This window comes from Panicum virgatum, chromosome 9N (genome assembly GCF_016808335.1).
Source record: "Panicum virgatum strain AP13 chromosome 9N, P.virgatum_v5, whole genome shotgun sequence".
Taxonomy (NCBI): Eukaryota; Viridiplantae; Streptophyta; class Magnoliopsida; order Poales; family Poaceae; genus Panicum; species Panicum virgatum.
In genome coordinates this window covers 56,784,800-56,803,357 of record NC_053153.1, presented here as the reverse complement: position 1 = coordinate 56,803,357, position 18,558 = coordinate 56,784,800, and the positions used below count along the sequence as shown (strand labels likewise).

General features: G+C 43.0%; 2 protein-coding genes across 3 annotated transcripts; one reads left to right on the top strand and one right to left on the bottom strand.

The window, feature by feature from the left end:
• Nucleotides 1-10,719: 10,719 nt before the first annotated feature.
• LOC120691361 (actin-depolymerizing factor 10) lies at nucleotides 10,720-12,824 on the bottom strand. Of its 2 annotated transcripts, none has more exons than XM_039974405.1 (3): nucleotides 12,675-12,824; nucleotides 12,158-12,426; nucleotides 10,720-11,196 (listed from the first exon to the last, which is right to left on the bottom strand). In XM_039974405.1, the coding sequence occupies exons 1-3, from the start codon at nucleotides 12,699-12,701 to the stop codon at nucleotides 11,040-11,042; spliced, it is 453 nt and encodes a 150-aa protein (XP_039830339.1). In that variant the 5' UTR covers nucleotides 12,702-12,824; the 3' UTR covers nucleotides 10,720-11,039. The 2 variants fall into 2 exon arrangements, with proteins under 2 accessions (XP_039830339.1, XP_039830340.1); XM_039974406.1 differs by having other exon boundaries at nucleotides 12,549-12,681.
• A 247-nt stretch (nucleotides 12,825-13,071) lies between these two features.
• Nucleotides 13,072-17,995, top strand: LOC120691524 (mitochondrial inner membrane protein OXA1-like). Its single transcript, XM_039974600.1, has 9 exons — nucleotides 13,072-13,592; nucleotides 13,693-13,783; nucleotides 15,224-15,265; nucleotides 15,365-15,423; nucleotides 15,695-15,770; nucleotides 15,859-15,990; nucleotides 16,415-16,522; nucleotides 17,231-17,285; nucleotides 17,385-17,995. The coding sequence occupies exons 1-9, from the start codon at nucleotides 13,135-13,137 to the stop codon at nucleotides 17,624-17,626; spliced, it is 1,263 nt and encodes a 420-aa protein (XP_039830534.1). The 5' UTR covers nucleotides 13,072-13,134; the 3' UTR covers nucleotides 17,627-17,995.
• The last annotated feature ends 563 nt before the right edge of the window (nucleotides 17,996-18,558 follow it).

Below are 18,558 nucleotides of genomic sequence, written 5' to 3'. Positions count from 1 at the left end.
GCGCCCCACGGCACGAGGTGGGGGCGGAGGCGTCGGCGGTGTGGCGGGGGTGGGCCGCGGGGGTGGGGGCGTCGCCGCGGCGGGGGCATCACCGCGGCGTGCGGTGGTGCGGTCGAGTCTCGAGGCGGCTGGGGGGCGGGGGGTACTCTGGTCTCTGGTGGCGTTATTGGTGTGGGGCGGCGGGCGGTGTGGCATTACTGGTGTGGGCTGCCTAGGGTTAGGGTTAATGGGCTTGGTGGGCTGGGCTGCAGTGAATAAACATACTTGGGCTGGGCTGTTTCGGGTTGTTCGGGTACTGTGGTTCGGTACCCGAATTACCCGTAATAATTTCGGATACTGTGGGTTGGAGTCCGAATTAGGGTTTGGATTTTTTGGGTTTGGGCTCATGGTTTTCGGGTACGGGTATTCTGCCCACCCATAAGGGAGGGTTTGATTTCTAGTCTTCAACCTCAAGTTGGCATGGAGTTCAATAGTATAGATGAGGCCTGTATGTTTTGGATTAGCTATGGGGTCAAAAAGGCTTTAAGGTGAGAAGGATGTACACAAACAAAAGAAAGGTAGATGAGAAAGTTAGGTCGTGCAGATATGTTTGTGCAAATGAGGGCTAGAGAAAGCCTGATAAAAGGAATCACATAACAAAGTGTCCAAGAGGTGAAACTAGAACTAATTTTCAAGTTCGCATGGGGCTTGTAATGGACAAGAATAAGGGAAATTATAAAGTGACTGATCTAATTTTGGAACACAATCATACTCTTCACTTGCCACGGACCTCATACTTGATGGCGTCTCAAAGAAAAATTTCAGAGTTACAAGATTTTGAAATTGAGATGGCTGACGATGCAGGAATTGGGCCAAAAGCTGCACATGAGCTGACTTGTATCCAAGTTGGAGGCTCAGCTAATCTTAGTTACACTCTTCAAGACCACAAGAACTATTTACGGGGCAAGCGACAACGGGAGATGGCATATGGTCAACAAGAAGCATGCTTATGTATTTTCAGGGGGAAATTACCGAAAATCCATCATTTCAATATGCATTGCAAATGGATCGAGAAGAACATATTGCAAACATATTTTGGGTTGATGCTAAAATGATCACTGACTATGCATGCTTTGGTGATGTTGTTAGTTTTGATACTACTTTTGGTACAAACAAGGAGAGTAGGCTTTTTGGCGTATTTGTTGGGTTCAATCATTTTAGAGAAATGGTGGTTTTTGGTGTTGTTCTCATGTAAGACTAAATATTTGAATCATTCAAGTGGCTATTTGAGACTTTCCTAAGAGCCCATAATGGCAAGCAACCTAAAACAATATATATTGATCAAGATGCTGCAATGGGAAAAGCTGTTAAGGAAGTCTTTTTAGAAGCATGGCATGGTCTATTCACTTTTCACATTATGCAGAATGTTGTCAAGCATCTAGCTGAATTGGATGATGAAAAATCAGGTGCTTCTCCCAAAGAAGAGAAGTAGAAGACATCAATAAAGATAAATAATCCAATAAAGTATTCTTTCAGATTTTAGTGCGTGTATGTATGAGTATGAAGATGAAGCAGCATTTGAAAAAACATTTAACATCATGAGGTCAAAGGCGAGCAAGCAAACTTGATTGGATAGTATATACAAGGTAAGAGAAAAATGGGCCAAATGTTATATCAAAGATGTGTTCACCTTAGGGATGAGAAGTACACAACTCAGTGAGAGTTTGAATAGCGACCTAAAGCGGCATTTCAAATCTGGTTTCAATATAATCACATTTCTTAAGCATTTTGAAAGGGTTGTGGAATATAAAAGAAAGAGAGAACTGAAATCTGAATTTGAATCAAGGAAAAAAAATACCTAGAATCAAAATGAGGACACCTATGTTAATCCAAGCCGGCAAGCTATACACACCAACTATTTTTTAGGCTTTTCAAGGTGAATATGAGAGGTCAATGGTAGCATGCACCACAACATTGGAAGGCACAAATGAATATCTTGTAGCAATTGGGAGTCTAGATGAAAATTTTACCCTTAAGAAGGAGTACAAAGTTACTGGTGATCCCTTAGAGCAGACTAGTAATGCAGCCATGGGCAGTTCAGTAGAATCGGAATACTATGTGGCCATGCTCTAAAAGTCCTTGATTTGAATATCAAATCACTTCCCCCTATGTTCTAAAGAGATGGACACTGGAAGCACGCAGTGGAACAGTCCAGGACAACCAAGGTCGAGACATAAGAATCCAAAAATTAGATGATATGCTTCGCTACAAATATATGGTTCGCAAATTTTACAATTTGGCATATCGAGCTACCAGACACCCAAAGTGCACCTTGTTAGTGGACAACACAATTGACATGCTCAGCAAGCAAGTTGAAGAAGAAATGAATGGTGTTACAAGTCCTATGGATCCCATTACCACTCCCACCAATGTTACTCCGCCCATTGAATTGTTGAGTACAGCAAGACTAAAGAAAAAGGAGGTGGAAACAAAGACCTCGAAGTGCAAAAGAACTTGGCTTGACAAGAGGTGCAAGTTTGCAAAAAAAAGGAGGAAATAAAAAAGAAAATACTTCAAAGTCGTGTGACAAGAAAAAAGGGCCAAAGTTCAAAGGCATGAGCAAGAAAAATAAAAGGTAAAGTTCAAAGGTATGTGACAATGCAAAAATATACCGGATTCTCTCTAGTTGTATTTATTGCAAAAAAATTCAATTGTATTTAACTATTTGATTCTCTTTTATTTGAAGGAGCAAGAAACAATAAAAGTGGCGATCGATGATGGAACAACAGTCCAAAATATATGTCTGAATCATACATCTTTTCATGAGGAAAGGATCACTGAATCCTACACGGTCATCAATAGCTTCTCTGAACTATTGAAGGTAATATTTCAAAGTAATACATTTTTTCTCTCAATCATGTATGGACCATTATGTTGAATTATTGTTTTTCTAATTCTCAGGGAGCAATGAAAGATGATGTTCTTGGTGAATTTTAGTAGTATAGATCATATCCCATATGCACTCAGCAGAATGGCTCAACAGAATCATTGGCCATCATGTTCAGATTGTTTTGGTTTCCTAGTTCTGAAATCAGCCGTAGGAAAGTGGCAAGCTTGCAGTAATGTGCAGCATTTTGTTCAGACATGTGAGCTTGCGGCAATCAACAACATCTTTTATGGATTTCATTCACGATATCATTCCAGATCAATTTACAACACAATAACAATCTTTACAACTTTTATAGTTATACTGTTTAGTAGCATTTGAAATCATTTTCAAAATTGATAGCAGTATACAAACATTTTGCAGTCTCCCCTCTAAGTCTTTTAGTCCACGAACGACCTTCCATGGGCGACAGGGGTTGCCGGCTTGCGGCCACGAAGCTGGAGGAGAAGCGGCACGTCGTGACCATGAGGCTGGAGCACCTCCTACGGACGTCGTCGCCCTCAGGGAGGTGCGCTGGCACCACGTCCTACTGGAGGCCGCCAACACCAAGCTGGAGTGCAAGCTCGGCGATACCCGCCATTCTTCACGGAGGTGTCGCTGCTGCGTTGCTGCGGATGCGGGAGATGGAGGTTGCAGATGGTGGCGGCCGGTTGCGGGAGTCACTGGCTGGGCTGATATGGGCTGAGAATAGGCCTGTGAGATTGGGGTTGGCTGGACTAATGGTTCGATAGGAATTGGAGGGCTCAGATGTGTGATGGAGAGGGAAGTCGTTTTCGCTGACTTTAGGCTATTTCCAGCAGCGCACAGTTGCGAATGCGGAAAACGGATTGTATCCGCACCGTGGCCTAGCGCCCGCATCGCGATGAGAGAAGCCCCTTTCCAGCAGAATACGGACGCGGTCTCGCAAACAGCCGAGACGGTTGCCTCCCGCCAGTGGAGCGCCGGAGCAAGTTGCCTCCCGCCAAAAAGGGATGCCTCCCGCCCAGGTCGGCTCGTGAAGGTGGCTGTCCGTGGCCGGCAAACGGCGCTAGGCTATTCTCCAACGTCGACGTCGTCGCAGCTCCGGAAGGTATCGGCGACTAGGACGAGTAGCGGCAAGAATCGTTGAGGCGACAGACAGAATTGGAATTGAAGCGCCAGAGCATCGGATTGAGGTAAGAAAATGGCTTAATATGCATGTATTTGTTGTCAATCGGTGGTTGGATTAGTTGTTCCGGCGGATCCACCGCCCGTCCACCCAGGGCAGGTGCCCAGGCTTGCCGCCGGTAGGCTGCAGAGCATTGGTTTTGTTTAATCAGATTTTGCCTGTTCTTTGGACTCTTCTTGCTCTCTCATACACGAACATGACAAATTGCAAAATAATTATGGAGGAGACATGCTTTGGACTGGTTGTTCCTTTGTAGAAATTGATGGATTTATAAAGGGAAATTACTGTTTCGGCAAGAACCCTAACTGTTTACCTGAAATTTTTTCCCCATTGTCTGAATGTAGAATGGCTTGGAGAAGGAAAAGAGAGCGTGAACTCTTGTCACGGCAAGACGCTCAGCAGGAGATTGTAACTGGAGCAACAATACTCCAGATAATTGAGGAGGAAGAAGATCGTCCTCATCGAGGCTCTGTAATTAGGAGGGAGATAGTGCCCAGGGATAGGTACAACGGCTATTGGAGGCTGATGATGGATTATTTTGTCGATCACCCTGTCTACGGCGAGAAGTTCTTTCGTCGCCGGTTAGTGTTGTTCCTTTGATAGTTCTCTGCAGTTTCCTAGTGCGAATGCTCTGTTTAATGACTCATAGCATTGTTTAATGAATCATACCTTTGTCTGCAGCTTCTGAATGTCCACAGCTATGTTCCTTGACATTTGTCATGCTGTTTTGGCCAAGAACAAGTACTTCGAAAGGAAAGTCAACGCCGCAGGCCTACCGGGTTTCGCCACAGTTCAGAAGGTAACTGCTGCATTGCGTATGCTTGCATATGGAGGGCCTGCGGACCGGCTTGATGATTATATTCGTATGGGAGAGAGCACGATCCTTGAGTGTGTCGATGAATTCACTAGGACAGTGGTTGAGCTCTATGGGAAATCATATCTTAGGCCACCCAATGCTGAAGATATTGCTAGGCTTCTTCAGAAAGCTGAAGAGAGAGGGTTTCCTGGTATGATCGGTAGTATTGATTGTATGCATTGGGAGTGGGAGAAGTGCCCTACAGCTTGGCACGGCCAGTACAGGGTCATTTCAAGAAACCCACAATTATTCTTGAGGCTGTAGCAAGCTATGACCTTAGAATTTGGCATGCATTCTTTAGCATGCCAGGATCTTGTAATGATATTAATGTCTTACCCAGAGGCATTGGACCTGCAGTGAAATTCAAGGTTAATGGGAGGGATTATGATATGGGATATTATCTTGCCGATGGTATCTATCCTCCTTGGGCTACTTTGATCAATGGCGTCTCTAGCCCTCAAAGCAATAAGCACAAGTACTTCACACTTAAACAAGCAGCATACCGAAAGGATGTGGAGCGTACATTTGGTGTGCTGCAAGCAAAGTATGCAATCATAAAAGGACCAGCTCGGAGGTTTAAGCCAGTAGCCCTGAATTATATAGTTGATTGCATAATCATTCTACATAATATGGGTATTGATTATGAGAAAGGGATGGAGGAGCTGAGAATTGAAGATTATGATGGCGCAACAACGCCAAGGTTAGATCCTAATCGAAACGTTCCAGAAGTTCGTCTATTGATTGCACGACACAGGCAAATCCAAAGCCGACCAGCAAATGAACAGCTCAATGTTAATGGAATGAACTTCAGTCTATAGTATTAACTTAAGTGTCCTTTTATAAGTTTCAGTTTGCTACATACAGTCTATAGATGGCTTTTCGCTCTGATTTGTACATGGGAAAGGTGCCATCATCTGTCTGAGGAAGTTATGTCCTTGTTTATCTTTTTTTGTGCCATGATTTGTCCTAAAATCAATGCCAAAATATTGTATACCATATATTCCATTACAATGGCAAGATGTGTGAGCGTTAAGCAAACCTGTTACCCATTGATTCGCAGAACAAACAATGAGCTTGTCATGCAATTTGGTCTAAAGATGATAAATTTCTCAACGTCTGAAAATGATATAGGTAGCATACAACACACTATCATCTGGATTCATAACAAAGCAACTAGTTCAACACATATTATTACAGGTAGTGCACACTATTACACCTATTGCCCCCTAGGGCCACTGGAACCATCACCTCTCAGGCTCATTGCGGAGATTTGTTTCTGTTTGTTGATGTAGTAGTCCTGAACCCATGGTGACAACTTCTCAAGATCCATGCTCATGACCCGTTCCTCCCGATCTGCCTTCTGCAGTTCGAGTAGCTCTCTCTGTATCTGCACCTGGTCTTTCTGGACTTGCAACTGCTCTTCTTGTAGAGCGAGTTTGCGATCTGAGCGAGAAGCGATGTCCTTGGCTTCTTCCTTGGTTGCCGCCTCAACCCGTACTTCATAAGTATTGTGGCCCATGGACATTTTTTGCAGCACTTCAAGGCAAGCTGAAGAGGCAGTGCTGCTGGTACGCGGCTTCTTTGCCCTGTCCCTGCCATTTGGCCTATCAATTCTAGGCGGGAGTGTGGCATCTGTGCTTGCCTTGGCAGGTTCAGTAGATTGCTCCCCATTGCTTGCAGACATGGAAGCGAGCCACTCGTTCCATTTCATCTCATTGCGTAACATGTACCAACAATGAATGAACTTGAAAGTGGATTCGACAATACCCTCGTACATCTGGAGGGCATCTTTGACCTGCACATATATTCACCAGTTTAAACTTGGAGCTCTCTTTTATTTTAATGTCGCAAAAATCAGAAAGAATGTACTAGGATTTATGCAATGCTAATAGTAGCACTAGAGTCTATAGTTCCTTGCCTTGTCATCTTCACTCTTGCCACTTTGGTTTTTCCTTTCAACCTCAGCGTAGAACCCACATAATCTTGAAGTATCCTTCTGGATATCGCCCCACCTGTGCTGCAGCGAAGATTTTGACCTTGGGCAGTTGTGTTCTTTGCAGTAAGTTGTTATCCTTGCCTAGTATGATCCCGATGACTGGCTCACTCCACAATAGGATCCTTGCTCACGTTCAAGTATGCTGAGCATAAGATTTCATCCTCCTTTGTGCTGAAGTTCTTTAAACGTTTGGGTCCAAGTCCGCCTTTCCTAGGCTTTGCTGGTTTTGCTGGCACAGGGTTCATGTTTTCGGATCCCTGAAAATAGATACCAACAATATAGTCAGTGCAATAACACATTCGACAATGATTTGAGAACACAATTCAATTCTACTACAATTTCAATGTCGTACCTCAGGAGTGAAGTTGTTAAGTTGCTGATCAGTTGGCATGTAGGTTTCATCTATGTCGATGCCAGGGGTGTAATTCACCTCACCCAACTGCTGAGAAGCAACACCGATTCCTTGCCACAAGTTGTCCATTAATTCCTTATCACATATGAAAATTCAGTATGGTGAAGAATAGAGGGTAGCTCATGGAAACAAACAAATTTGCAGTCACTTGAACACAAACAGAGGGGTATTGCATAAACACAACAAATTATTATAACAGAGAAAAATAGATTTCATGTGAGGGAGAGAGAGAAAAACAGGACAGAGAATGTAAAAATAGATTTCAAGTAGACAATTTCTTCATACATTCTTCATCAATTGGTCAGGAAAATCATTCAAAGCAGTGAATCTATGGGGAGTATGATATCGCATCCCTGAATCAACTAGTTCCCACACGGGTAAAAAATACCCCGCCCTCTGCACTTCATCCACCTCTGCATCAAGCCCTATACCACCAATCCAGACTATGCAGAGCAAAGAACTCACCTTGCAACGACCGTAGCCGGAGCCGACGAAGAACCAGCGCTTCCGAGTGAGGAGGGGCATTGGGATTGGGTGCGCCGCCGCCGCTTCCGTCGTCCTCTCCTTGCTCCTGTGCTTTCCTGCTGCCGTGCCCTCTTCGATCTTGCCTTGGACTCCAGCTCGAAGTCGCCGCGACCGGGAAAGGGGGCGTCGGCGCGAGGTTCGCTGAGGGCGGAGAGGAGCGCGAGACAGACGCGTCGGCAGTTGGGTCTTTGTGGATGGGCGGGGAGAGAGAGGATGCGGTGAGGAAAGAGAATGCGTGGATATGCGGTGCGTGGGGGCCGGCTTTTTTTTATGCGACCACATCCGCACCCCGCTGTAGAGTGCTACAGTAGCCGCGCAATGCCCATCTACTCTTTTTTTTTTCTGCATGCGCGACGAGACGGGGGATCTACTGGAAACAGCCTTCCGCTCTCTCCGCCTCCTGTGATTGGCTGCGGGGAAAGCTGCAGGGGACTGGTCGTTGCAGACCAGAGCTTCGCCTCGCCGGCCGGCCGGCCGGCTGGCTCGACGCCAACGCGTCTTGTCCCGTGCGGAAGAGCCGAGTGATGGGTGAGGGTGAGGGTTGCTGTCCGTGCGAACGTGCACGGGCGGGGGATACTGGCTGAACTTTCCAAGCCGAGCCAGACCCACGCGCGTCGTACGAGGGCGACGGGCGGGTGGCCAACTTTGGACGACCTGCGTGCATACTCCCTATTACAATTTTATTTATATATTCTATTAGATTTATTCTAAATTAGATCTAACTAACTTTAATCAAATTTATAAAAAGCAACAAATATACTAACCAAAATATACACTTTCTACATATATTTTATGGTGAATTCAATGAAACAAATACGGTATTGTAAATATTATTATTATTTCTATCAATTTAGTCAAAGCCAATCCAAATTGACTTAAGACAAATCTAATACGATATTGATATTGAGAGAGAGATGAAGACATATCCTAAAAAATGCTAATAAATTTTGCAAATTTTTTTAAAAAATAAAACTTTATCATTCGCTGCGTTATATAGTGCTGCGAACAACGCTGCGGCCTTCGCTGCGTTATCTTCTTTATCATTCTTATCCTCATGCGGCATGGCGCAGACTTCGTTGGTACTTGCATGTCGTTAACTTTGATGGCGTTGGCTTGCACGGTGCTTGTTTTGCACGGCACATGCATAACGCTTATCTTATTCGGCGCATGCTTCTTCTCGAATCACATCTGTGACCATGCTTTTGAGCGATATACATATTCCTCGTGGTAATGCAGCACGGATGTCAAACATACTCACTTTGAATTATTCATTTTTTAGAATAAATGCAACGCCCAGCATTACTTTCTAATCGCCGAATGAATGATTGTTTTGGCATGTTTACGTATCTCTACGTCGGATTAAACTTCTGTTTGGATGCCTAAACCCTTAAGCTTTATGTCTAATAAGATCAATCCATTAGATGATCTCAACAGGTGGACTAAAAGGGTAGACTAAATATTAATTCCACCTCAACTAAACTTTAAACCATCAGTTCTCACAGTCCACCTAATTTGTACTAAATCAATTTAAAGGAATTAACAGTGAAAGATTAGAATTACCTCTCTTTTTTTTCACCTCATCGGCTTATCCTCTTGCCCCCATCCTCTTGCACGCAAGGGCAAAGTGGATATTTGTATATTTTTAATGTATCTCCCACCTAATTTTACGTTGGATGTTTTAAAAAAAATCATACGCCTTAACCTAGCATATTGATATTGCGGTTACACGTGATTTTGTTCTGATAGGGTATGAGCTAATGTTGGAGTGGAAAAGGTATTCCAACTTCAATGAGGGATTTTTTTGTTGTTGCAATAGATATACGATAATATTACAGTAGGATTTTAAATTTATTACTAATGTCGCAGTGGGAGTCTCAGTTGATTATTGATGTTGTAATAGTTGTTTTATAATTGTTCGATGGTGCAATGTTGCGGTTTTCATTTTCTGTATGTAGGAGATGCGAGATGATGTTGCAAAAACTATTTTAAGATGTTGCATAAATTTATTATAGATATTTTAATAGTTGATTTTGATTTACCATGTTACAACATTTTAATCTAATCGACTAATTCTATTTGTTTTATTATTTTTGAAAAAATAGAATTGATTTTTTTAATATTGCAATTTTAGTTAAAAATATGGCAGTTTAATTTTTAAATATTGCAAAAGGTAAGATGATCTTAGAAAACTTTATTTCTACACATTGTCGTTCTTATTAGATGTTGCATAAAACGTCCAACGTATAGTATCATGTTGTGTTAGGAATTTTCTACCAGAATCGGATGATAGAGCCTTTTTCATATATAATTTTATAATGTTGCAAGTAATGTTGAGTGTTGCAGCAATTAATTTCCAATGTTGCGATGGAGCTTCCCGGACGTCCGAGCGCTAGTAGCTTTGAATTTTTTATTCTAAAATCCAAACATATGTGACATATGGACTAAATTTTTAGTCGCATAAAGTTCAATTTGGAGTAAATCTTAATTGTAGATAATCCAAACAGGATCTAATTAGTTGGACGCTGTAATTGTTAACTTGCTATGCGGTTCCATTCAAATGGTAGTGGCTGTCACAATAACAATTGCTCGTAAGTATATAAAAAAGCGATTGCGATGTGGACCTACACACGATGTCACAAGGACCAACTATTGTTCATTGTATTAGAGAAAAGTAATGAAAGGTGATCGATCCGTAAAAACGACGCCTTCATGATCAACGTTTCTGTCATTCGATCGCACCAGCAACTGAAAGGTAACCTATGCAAGTATGCATCACTGAAGGAAAGCAACCAGGATGTTAAAAACCACAACTTCCATGATCATTCAGGATTCAGGTAAGAGAAGTACGGAAACCACGGCAGTTCAAACCCAGTCTGAAACACAATTATATTGGCATAGCAGCAGCCCAGCAGAAAGATACTACGTACATAATTAGATGTAAGGTTCCACATCATATTAGAGGGAACTTATCTAGTTAGACAATCACAGAGTGACAGAGGTGCTACCTCAAAGAAGAAAGAAGAAAGAAACACTGCATGCTCGATTGGGTGTGATCAGCAGCCTACTATTCTACTAGTACATCAGTTGACACGAGCTACCTCGGTAGCACGGTAGGCATTTCTAAGCGACCGGCATGTATAGTGTATACCATGCAGCTAACGAAGTTTCTGTCAATCATCAGGTCCTTGTAGCACGGCCCCTGAGAACTTCCAGATCAACGTCGTCAGGGTCAGTTGCTTGGATCTCAAAGTGCACCCCATCAAGCTCGTGGCGGAACTGATTCCTTGACACGGCGTATATGGTCTTCGCACGGATGCGAGAATCTGAAGGAGACCTGCACGGAAAGAAGACACTTGTTATTATTAATATGAATATGCTATAAGAATTTAGTTGTGAAATGAAAACTCCCTCACTTAATACCCCGTCATGTTGTGAAACGAAAGTTCAGGCCTTGCAGTAACATGAGAAATCACTGGCCACTCTAAAACAATAATCTCCCCTTGGCACTTCCCGATTTCGAAACTTAATTTACTTGCCGAAAGTAGAAAGCATAACTACTGCCTGTCAAGATGCAATTATTCTACTGACACTACTGTTTTGTAAGTTGGAAGTGTTGTCTGTCAAGCATAACAGCTGTGTTGATGGCTATGGGCCTATAAAACTTTCGAAGTTAACAGAGAGCTAAAATGCTAGTCGATGCGCTTGAAACATGTTATAGCTACATTGTGACCACTTTGGACAGATCATGATGTCACGAATTCACAGATTCAGATCATCACTGAAACTAAGGGGGTGTTTAGTTGATGAAAAAGTTTGGATTTGGGTACTGTAGCACGTTTTATTGTTACTTGATAATTAATGTCCAATCATGGATTAATTAGCGCCATTAGATTCATCTCGTATGAATCAGTTAGACTGTGTAATTAGTTATTTTTTCAACTACATTTAATGCTTCATGTATGTGTCCGAAAACTTGATGTGACAGATACTGTGTGAAAAAGTTTGGGAACTAAATGCTGCCTAAAATGTGTAACAACTGCTGTCAGCCTGGCTGCCTGGTTCAGAAGTCGGCTGCAATAATAATGTGTTCTTGTAGTCTAGACACAGGAGTCAAAATGGAGACACCCTGTTCAAGCCTCAACCGAGGCATTGTAAGCACTCGCGGCTACTGTATGACCAGAGCATATGGTTTTGGAGTTTGGACAGGGGACACACCAATTCAGAATCCAGAATCAACAAATCGCATGCCAGGCCAGGAGATGAAAAAAGCAGAGGCGGGGGAAGAAATCACTAACCAGGAGATGAAGAAAATCTTGCTCTTCCTGCAGTTGTCGTCGCTGACGAAATCCAGGTCGTAGACGGCGTACCGGCAGTCGTCCGCCGGCAGCGACGCGGTGAAGTCGTCGTAGCTCTCCCCCGGCGCGCCGGTCTTCTCGACGACGATCTCCTCCCTCCTGTCGTCGATCTTGAAGATAACGTACCGGTGCACCTTCCTCCGCTTCAGCTCCATGAACGCGCTCTTGCTCCGCTCCGGCACGTCGATCCACGCCGGCGAGCCGCCTCCCTGAACAACCAATGCAAGAACCATCTCCCCGTCAGCCCAACACGAACAGACGAACAGAAAACAAGCCCACTAGGTTGCCCAGATTGGGATCAAAGAAAAGTAGCAACAGAAAGTCAAAGGACCATTGCCGCGAACCCAAGAAGCTCCATGGACGGACGGACTGATCAGAAGCTGTGTATCTGAAGCGCGAGGGAGCAAGCCGCAGGGGCGGGGGTTAATAGGAGACGAGATTAGGCATGGGGACTCACCCATGGCAACGCGGCCGCCGCCACCATGTGGCCGTCACGATCCCGGTCTTCCGGCGCGGTGGCGCTGATCCGTGGGCGGCGGAGGAGGGGGATCCCACGGGCCGAGGAGATGGGGTCCGATTATTTTAGCTTTTCCTCACTCGAGTTGGAATTGAAGAAGCAGCGCGCAGGCATTGATGGGATCATGGGATTCGTGCGCGGCGGCCCGCCGCGTCCAGCCAAATCTCTTCCATCTTCGTGCCACGCCACCACCATCACGCGCCGACCTCCCCCCGAAGCTGATTCGGATGGGCCATGGAAGCCCATTTGTAATGACAAAAGGCCCAACTAAATCTGAGAAAGCCCATAGGGTGGTCCATCCCAGAGCCCATCTTGGGCTTCCGACAGACTTCCAGTTCCGGCCTTCACGCTCCCTCTCGCCAGCTCCCACCACTGCGCGCCGCCACGCACCAGCCCAGCCATGGCGTTCGCCGCGCGGAGGAGCATCGCCGCCCGACTATCCCACCACCTCACACGCCGGGTCCATCCCTGCGTCCCCCACGCGCTCACCTCCCACTCCCCCGACGAGCAGGCGAGCTCGTCGCCGGCGCTCCCGACCCCGCTCCCACCGCTCCACACCCCGCTCCAGCGCCGTTCTGGAGCGGCCCAAACCCTAGGCGGGCTCCCTTTCTCGCTCCACCTCGCGGGGCCGACCCGCCGCAGCTTCTCCTCCTCAGCCCCGGCCCCCGACCTTGAGCCCACCCCAGTCGCCGAGGTCGATGCCGCGGGCGTCCTTGCAGATGCAGCGGAGGCGGCGGCGGCGGCGGTGCCGGCGCCGTTCCCGGGGGAGGTTGCCGCCGCGGCTGCCGACTCGTTCCTCCCCGTCGCCGCGCTTCAGCACTTCATTGACGCCGTCCATACCTTTACCGGGCTAAACTGGTGAGCTACTAAGCTTTGCTGTTTAGCTGTAAGGTTCGGGATCTCACTTTGATCGCCTGCTTGATTTGCTACCTGTTCTCCTCTGCTGCTGTGTGTTTAGGTGGGCGTGCATCGCGCTGACAACTTTGATTATCCGGACCGCGACAATCCCGCTGCTTGTGAATCAATTGAAGTCCATGACGAAGTTAAATGTAAGGTTGCCCTAATGGATTTAGTTGAACTCGTTGTAGCCTGTTTTCATAGTTTGTGTATGCATGGATCAAAACCTTATCGTGAAACTATTTCAGTCGATGATGGGAATGTAGAAAGATTTTGTTATTTTCATGACAAAATTGTTTCACGAGTAGTCGTGGGCACGATCTTGTTTTCTTGCACTACTCAAAGGGGTAGTATTACGCCCCATCTAGTTCTCAACAATGGATTTGCAGTTGCAAGACCTTGTCGTATCACACCTTTTATGCACTTCAATTACTATGAAAATAAAAAAAGAAGCATAAGCTCGGCCACGGGTAGATTCTTGGTGGTTGACCGCATGCATTTTTTTTAGTACCTGTCCTCAAAATGTTGAACACTAAAGTTTGCCAATGCTCATTAAATAATAAAAAACCTGGCTATGCAGAATGTGATATTGTGATCTGTTGGAATGCACAGGGTTCTTAGATGTTTGGGTTGTGTTAGTTAATATACTTATTGTTGCCCAGAAAAAAAGAAAAGAAAAGAGTGTACTTACTAGTCACCGCTGTGTATTGCTTCTTGGTTATCATTCATGTGATTCATTGGTGTTACCACAGACCGCTCATTTCTTTCAGTACTTGAGACTTAATTTCTCTCTCTTGAATATTAGATAATGTCTTATAGTACACCCTCCTGTACAAATGTTTGCTTCCCGCATTTGCTGCCAGTAAAAAAATCCTAATTTCGACCACTTATATATTTAGTGCATTTGATTCCAAATGTAGCTCATTTTAGGATTCTAGTCGGTCAAACTTCTTTAACTTGGTCCATCAATATATATAAAAATTTACATAGAAATATAACACATGGTTGATATACCTAGATTCATAATGAAAAATTATATTCAGCATATACCTTTTTCTAATTAAAATAATATGCTTTTATAAAAAATCTTTAAGTAAGTGTCATATTAGAGACTGGTATCTATGTCCTAAATGGCATACATTTGGAATTGAGGGAGTAACTATGTTCGTTTTACTATATGAAAATAAGGTCGCACTGGCATCTATCGAAACAAGTATGCCCATAGTATTTTTCTGAAATATTTTTTTTGTAGTTTTAGTAAATATTGAACAAATCATATCGCACATTTGGTTCTTGATGAGAAACAACATTGATTTGATTGGAACTCTATTTATAAGGGTTAAGTTAGTCCATTTCTGATTTAGCGCCTTTAAGTGGTCAAGTGAAATGCAATACCTTCATTTGGAAAATAAGACTTAATGTTGAACAGAAGGTACTTCATAAGACATTTGTAATGATTTATATTGAATCACTTTATTTCGCTCCTTACTTTCCTAGTGTTATGTTATATGAGCTTCATACTTTCATCACATTTTTCCTTAGGTATAACTCTCAGATGATTCTTTGCTTCTTTCAAACTTTTGCTTTTGCAGGCAATAAAGCCAGAGATGGAAGCCATTAAAGATCAGACGGATGTGAGATCTTGTTCTTAGCTAATCTAAATTATACTTTTGCTGTATTGTTAGTCAAGTGCATTTTGTGCCATGCTAACCTTTCAAGTTTGTATCATGTAGACTATGGATCTAAAATCAGCACAGGAGGGAAAAGCTAAAATGGAGGCACTATTCAAGAAGTATGTAATCGTGAGTAGACTATTAGTTATGTAGACTTCAATGATTTAAAACTGAGCTTTTATTTCCTGGTTGATATACACTGTTCATAGGCACAATATCTGTTGATAACTTTTGCTTGTTTATGCATTCTCACTTTTATTCCTCTGTATTGAGTACGTGAGGAAACAATTTAAAACTGAAGCTCATAACAAATCATTTTCCCCCTTTGTTGTGTGCCATGCATTTGCTCCATTTTCATTAACTTCTTTGATCTTTTTGCATCCACTACAGGCATGGTGTTAGTCCATTTGCTCCAATGAAAGGGCTTCTGATTCAAGGGCCAGTATTCGTGAGCTTTTTCTTCGCTGTGAGTTACGCATACATCTTCTTGCCACTCCAATTCTTTTTTGCACCTTAGTTTGTATAGTAGTACTCTTATTCACTTCCTATTGTAGATATCAAACATGGTTGAGAAGGTCCCATCAATGAAAGGAGGCGGAGCATTGTGGTTTACTGATCTGACGACTCCAGATTCTCTTTACCTCCTTCCTGTGGTAACAGGACTGACCGCCTTCGCTACAGTGGAGGTGTGCACTTTGTCTGTTTCGATTTAGTTTTATGATTTTTTTCATTGCGAAATTTATTTGCTGTACCTCTATTGCATTCTTGAATGCTTGTTTCTCTAGTGGCAAAAAAAAAACTACTACTAAAATAGAAGCCTCCACAAGCAGTTGTGGATGATCATATATTCATGTCGTGTTTTTCAATCGGAACCTGAATTTACTACCATCTGGTCCCCACAAGTGATTATGCATTTGTTTGTTAAACATTTAAACTCACCAGGGTAACTACACTCTGTTCGGCCATGCATCCTTAAAACTATCTGCTTTGTGGGCAACTTATCTCTTCTTGCTTACTGACCACCTATTTTTTAAACCTAAAACATCTACTGTTTTCTATTTTGTTTATCAATTCTACAGTTAACTCTAACAAATAATTATGCTATTGAAGTTTAACTTGCAACAAGGAATGGAGGGAACTCCTATGACCGGTAAAATGAAGAACGTTGCTAGAGGAATGGCTTTTATGACAGTCCCATTTACAATGCATTTTGCCAAGGTATGAAAATATTGCTATATGCTGATAGTTTCTTATCTTTTTACATTGATTGTATCTTTTTTTAGATGAATCAGTGAATCACTTTACCACAATTTTGTTAATTTGGAATACTTGAGTATGTCGTTGCTTTTACTTCAAATCCGAAGTGACAGACACATGAGTAGGCTTTTGTTTTTCTTATACCAAGATGTGAGAGGTACTACAGGCCTATCTCTTCAAGTCTTCATAGGTTTAAATTGTGTGAATGTTAACAAGTTAACTACATTTACTGTGGCTGAAGAAAATGTGTTGATGAAATCAATGACTATATAAGGCAAGTTGTCAGAGAACATGTAAAACACATTAGACTTTTGTGCTGCGACGAAACTGCAGCTTTTACGTGATTCTCTCCTCTTGTTTGTAATTGAAACTTACAACTTGATAAGGTCTGAATGACCAGGTAGCATGGCACTAGTGGCTCCTAAAACTCAGTCATGGTCCACTGGATGTATGCGCTACTAACTACTTTGACTGAAACCTGAAGAATAGCTCAAGTACTGACCTGACTAACTCCTGACAAACTAACGGATGCCCGATGGCACTAGCTGTCCTTAAACTGAATGAACTTGCAAACAGGATTAGACACTGACATCCTGTGAGTTAGATACATGGTGCATCAATTTCCTCGGAACTCAAAAACTTTGTACTCATAGTGTTTCTTTCCTCCAGGGAATTTTTTGTTACTGGATCACATCAAACATATTTTCCCTTGCATACGGTATTGGTGAGTATGATCCCATGCTTTAAGACCTGATTGCTCTAAGTTGTGTTCTGTTTCACGGCCTTAGCTCATAATTTGTGTCCCTTATCTTCTTTTCTTCAGTTGTCCGACAGCCAGCTGTGAGGAAGCTGTTAAATCTTCCTCCATTGGAAGCTGAGCCCTCGCCAGCAACAAAAAGGCCAATCTTCAATTTATTTGGTGGATCTCCTGCAGCAGAGTCACCCGTAGCAATCGCAGGAGCCCAGAGATCTGCTCTGGGGCAGCCTGATGCTGCTGCTCTTGGATATAAGGTCAAAAATCTTGAGAAGAAAGTGAAATCCAGGGGGAAAAGGAAAAACAGGTGAATTTGTGGGCGTTTGGGCACCTGATATGGTCCCAAAAGTCGGATTTTGCATTAGGAGGCTTCCTTTCTTCATCACTTGAGGCTGTATTTTCATTTTTGGGGTTGAAATAAGCCAGAGTAATTTTGACACACAGAATCGGACATAAACAAAATGTATTCCAATAACTTGTGATAGTTGATATTGCTGTTCATCTCCCAAGGATTGAGATGAATATATACTCCAAAATTCAGGGACAGGCAATACCCAAAAATTCTAGAGGGACCGTCTGACAATGCTAGCGACTGGCTAGTAGCTAGCCTCAAATTGTACTATTTCGTTGTATCCACATGCTTCCAGCAGCAGATAAAAAATGCAGTATGTTTCTAGATATTTTGATTAGTGCACCATCTTGCGCTTGTTTCTGCACGCACGCTTTTCAATACGTGAAGTCCAATTGATGATGGCCGAGTCAGTGTGTAAAAGTGGTCGTGCAGACTGTTTGCCTGGATAAATGTTTTGAATCAGAAACAATCCTAAAAAAATATTAGTCCCTCCTGTTCTGTGATTTGTTAATGAAGCAACTAAAGTACTGCAGCAAAGTAATATTCCACTGAAGAGAAGCCTTTCGTTAATGCTTTCAGGCGTGAAGGATTGCATATTCCCTTAATAACTATATATATTATTAGTGTTTGCAAATGGTGGTTATTTTAATACGTCAGTACTCTCCGCCTTCCAAATTACAGGCTACATTTTAAATATATGCTTATGTATCTAAGAGTGGCTTAAAACAATATATATTTTTTAAGAATCAAGATCGGTAAGATTGTAATGTTTGATGATATCGAAACATAATGTTTTTTCTCCTATTATCGTATTGAAAGTTGTTTATACCTGTGGTAACGTTCAGGCAAAGGTCCTGTGTCTACATAAATAATAAATATATGTATCTAGAA

Coding starts and splice junctions, on each gene's coding strand:
- LOC120691524 (XM_039974600.1), top strand. CDS start 13,135: ATGGCGTTCGCCGCGCGGAGGAGCATCGCCGCCCGACTATCCCACCAC. Junction 15,771..15,858: donor TCGTGAGCTTTTTCTTCGCT/GTGAGTTACGCA, acceptor TTCCTATTGTAG/ATATCAAACATGGTTGAGAA. Junction 16,523..17,230: donor TTACAATGCATTTTGCCAAG/GTATGAAAATAT, acceptor TCTTTCCTCCAG/GGAATTTTTTGTTACTGGAT.
- LOC120691361 (XM_039974405.1), bottom strand. CDS start 12,701: ATGGTGGCGGCGGCCGCGTTGCCATGG. Junction 12,427..12,674: donor CGGCGGCCGCGTTGCCATGG/GTGAGTCCCCAT, acceptor TTGGTTGTTCAG/GGAGGCGGCTCGCCGGCGTG. Junction 11,197..12,157: donor AAGATTTTCTTCATCTCCTG/GTTAGTGATTTC, acceptor CTTTCCGTGCAG/GTCTCCTTCAGATTCTCGCA.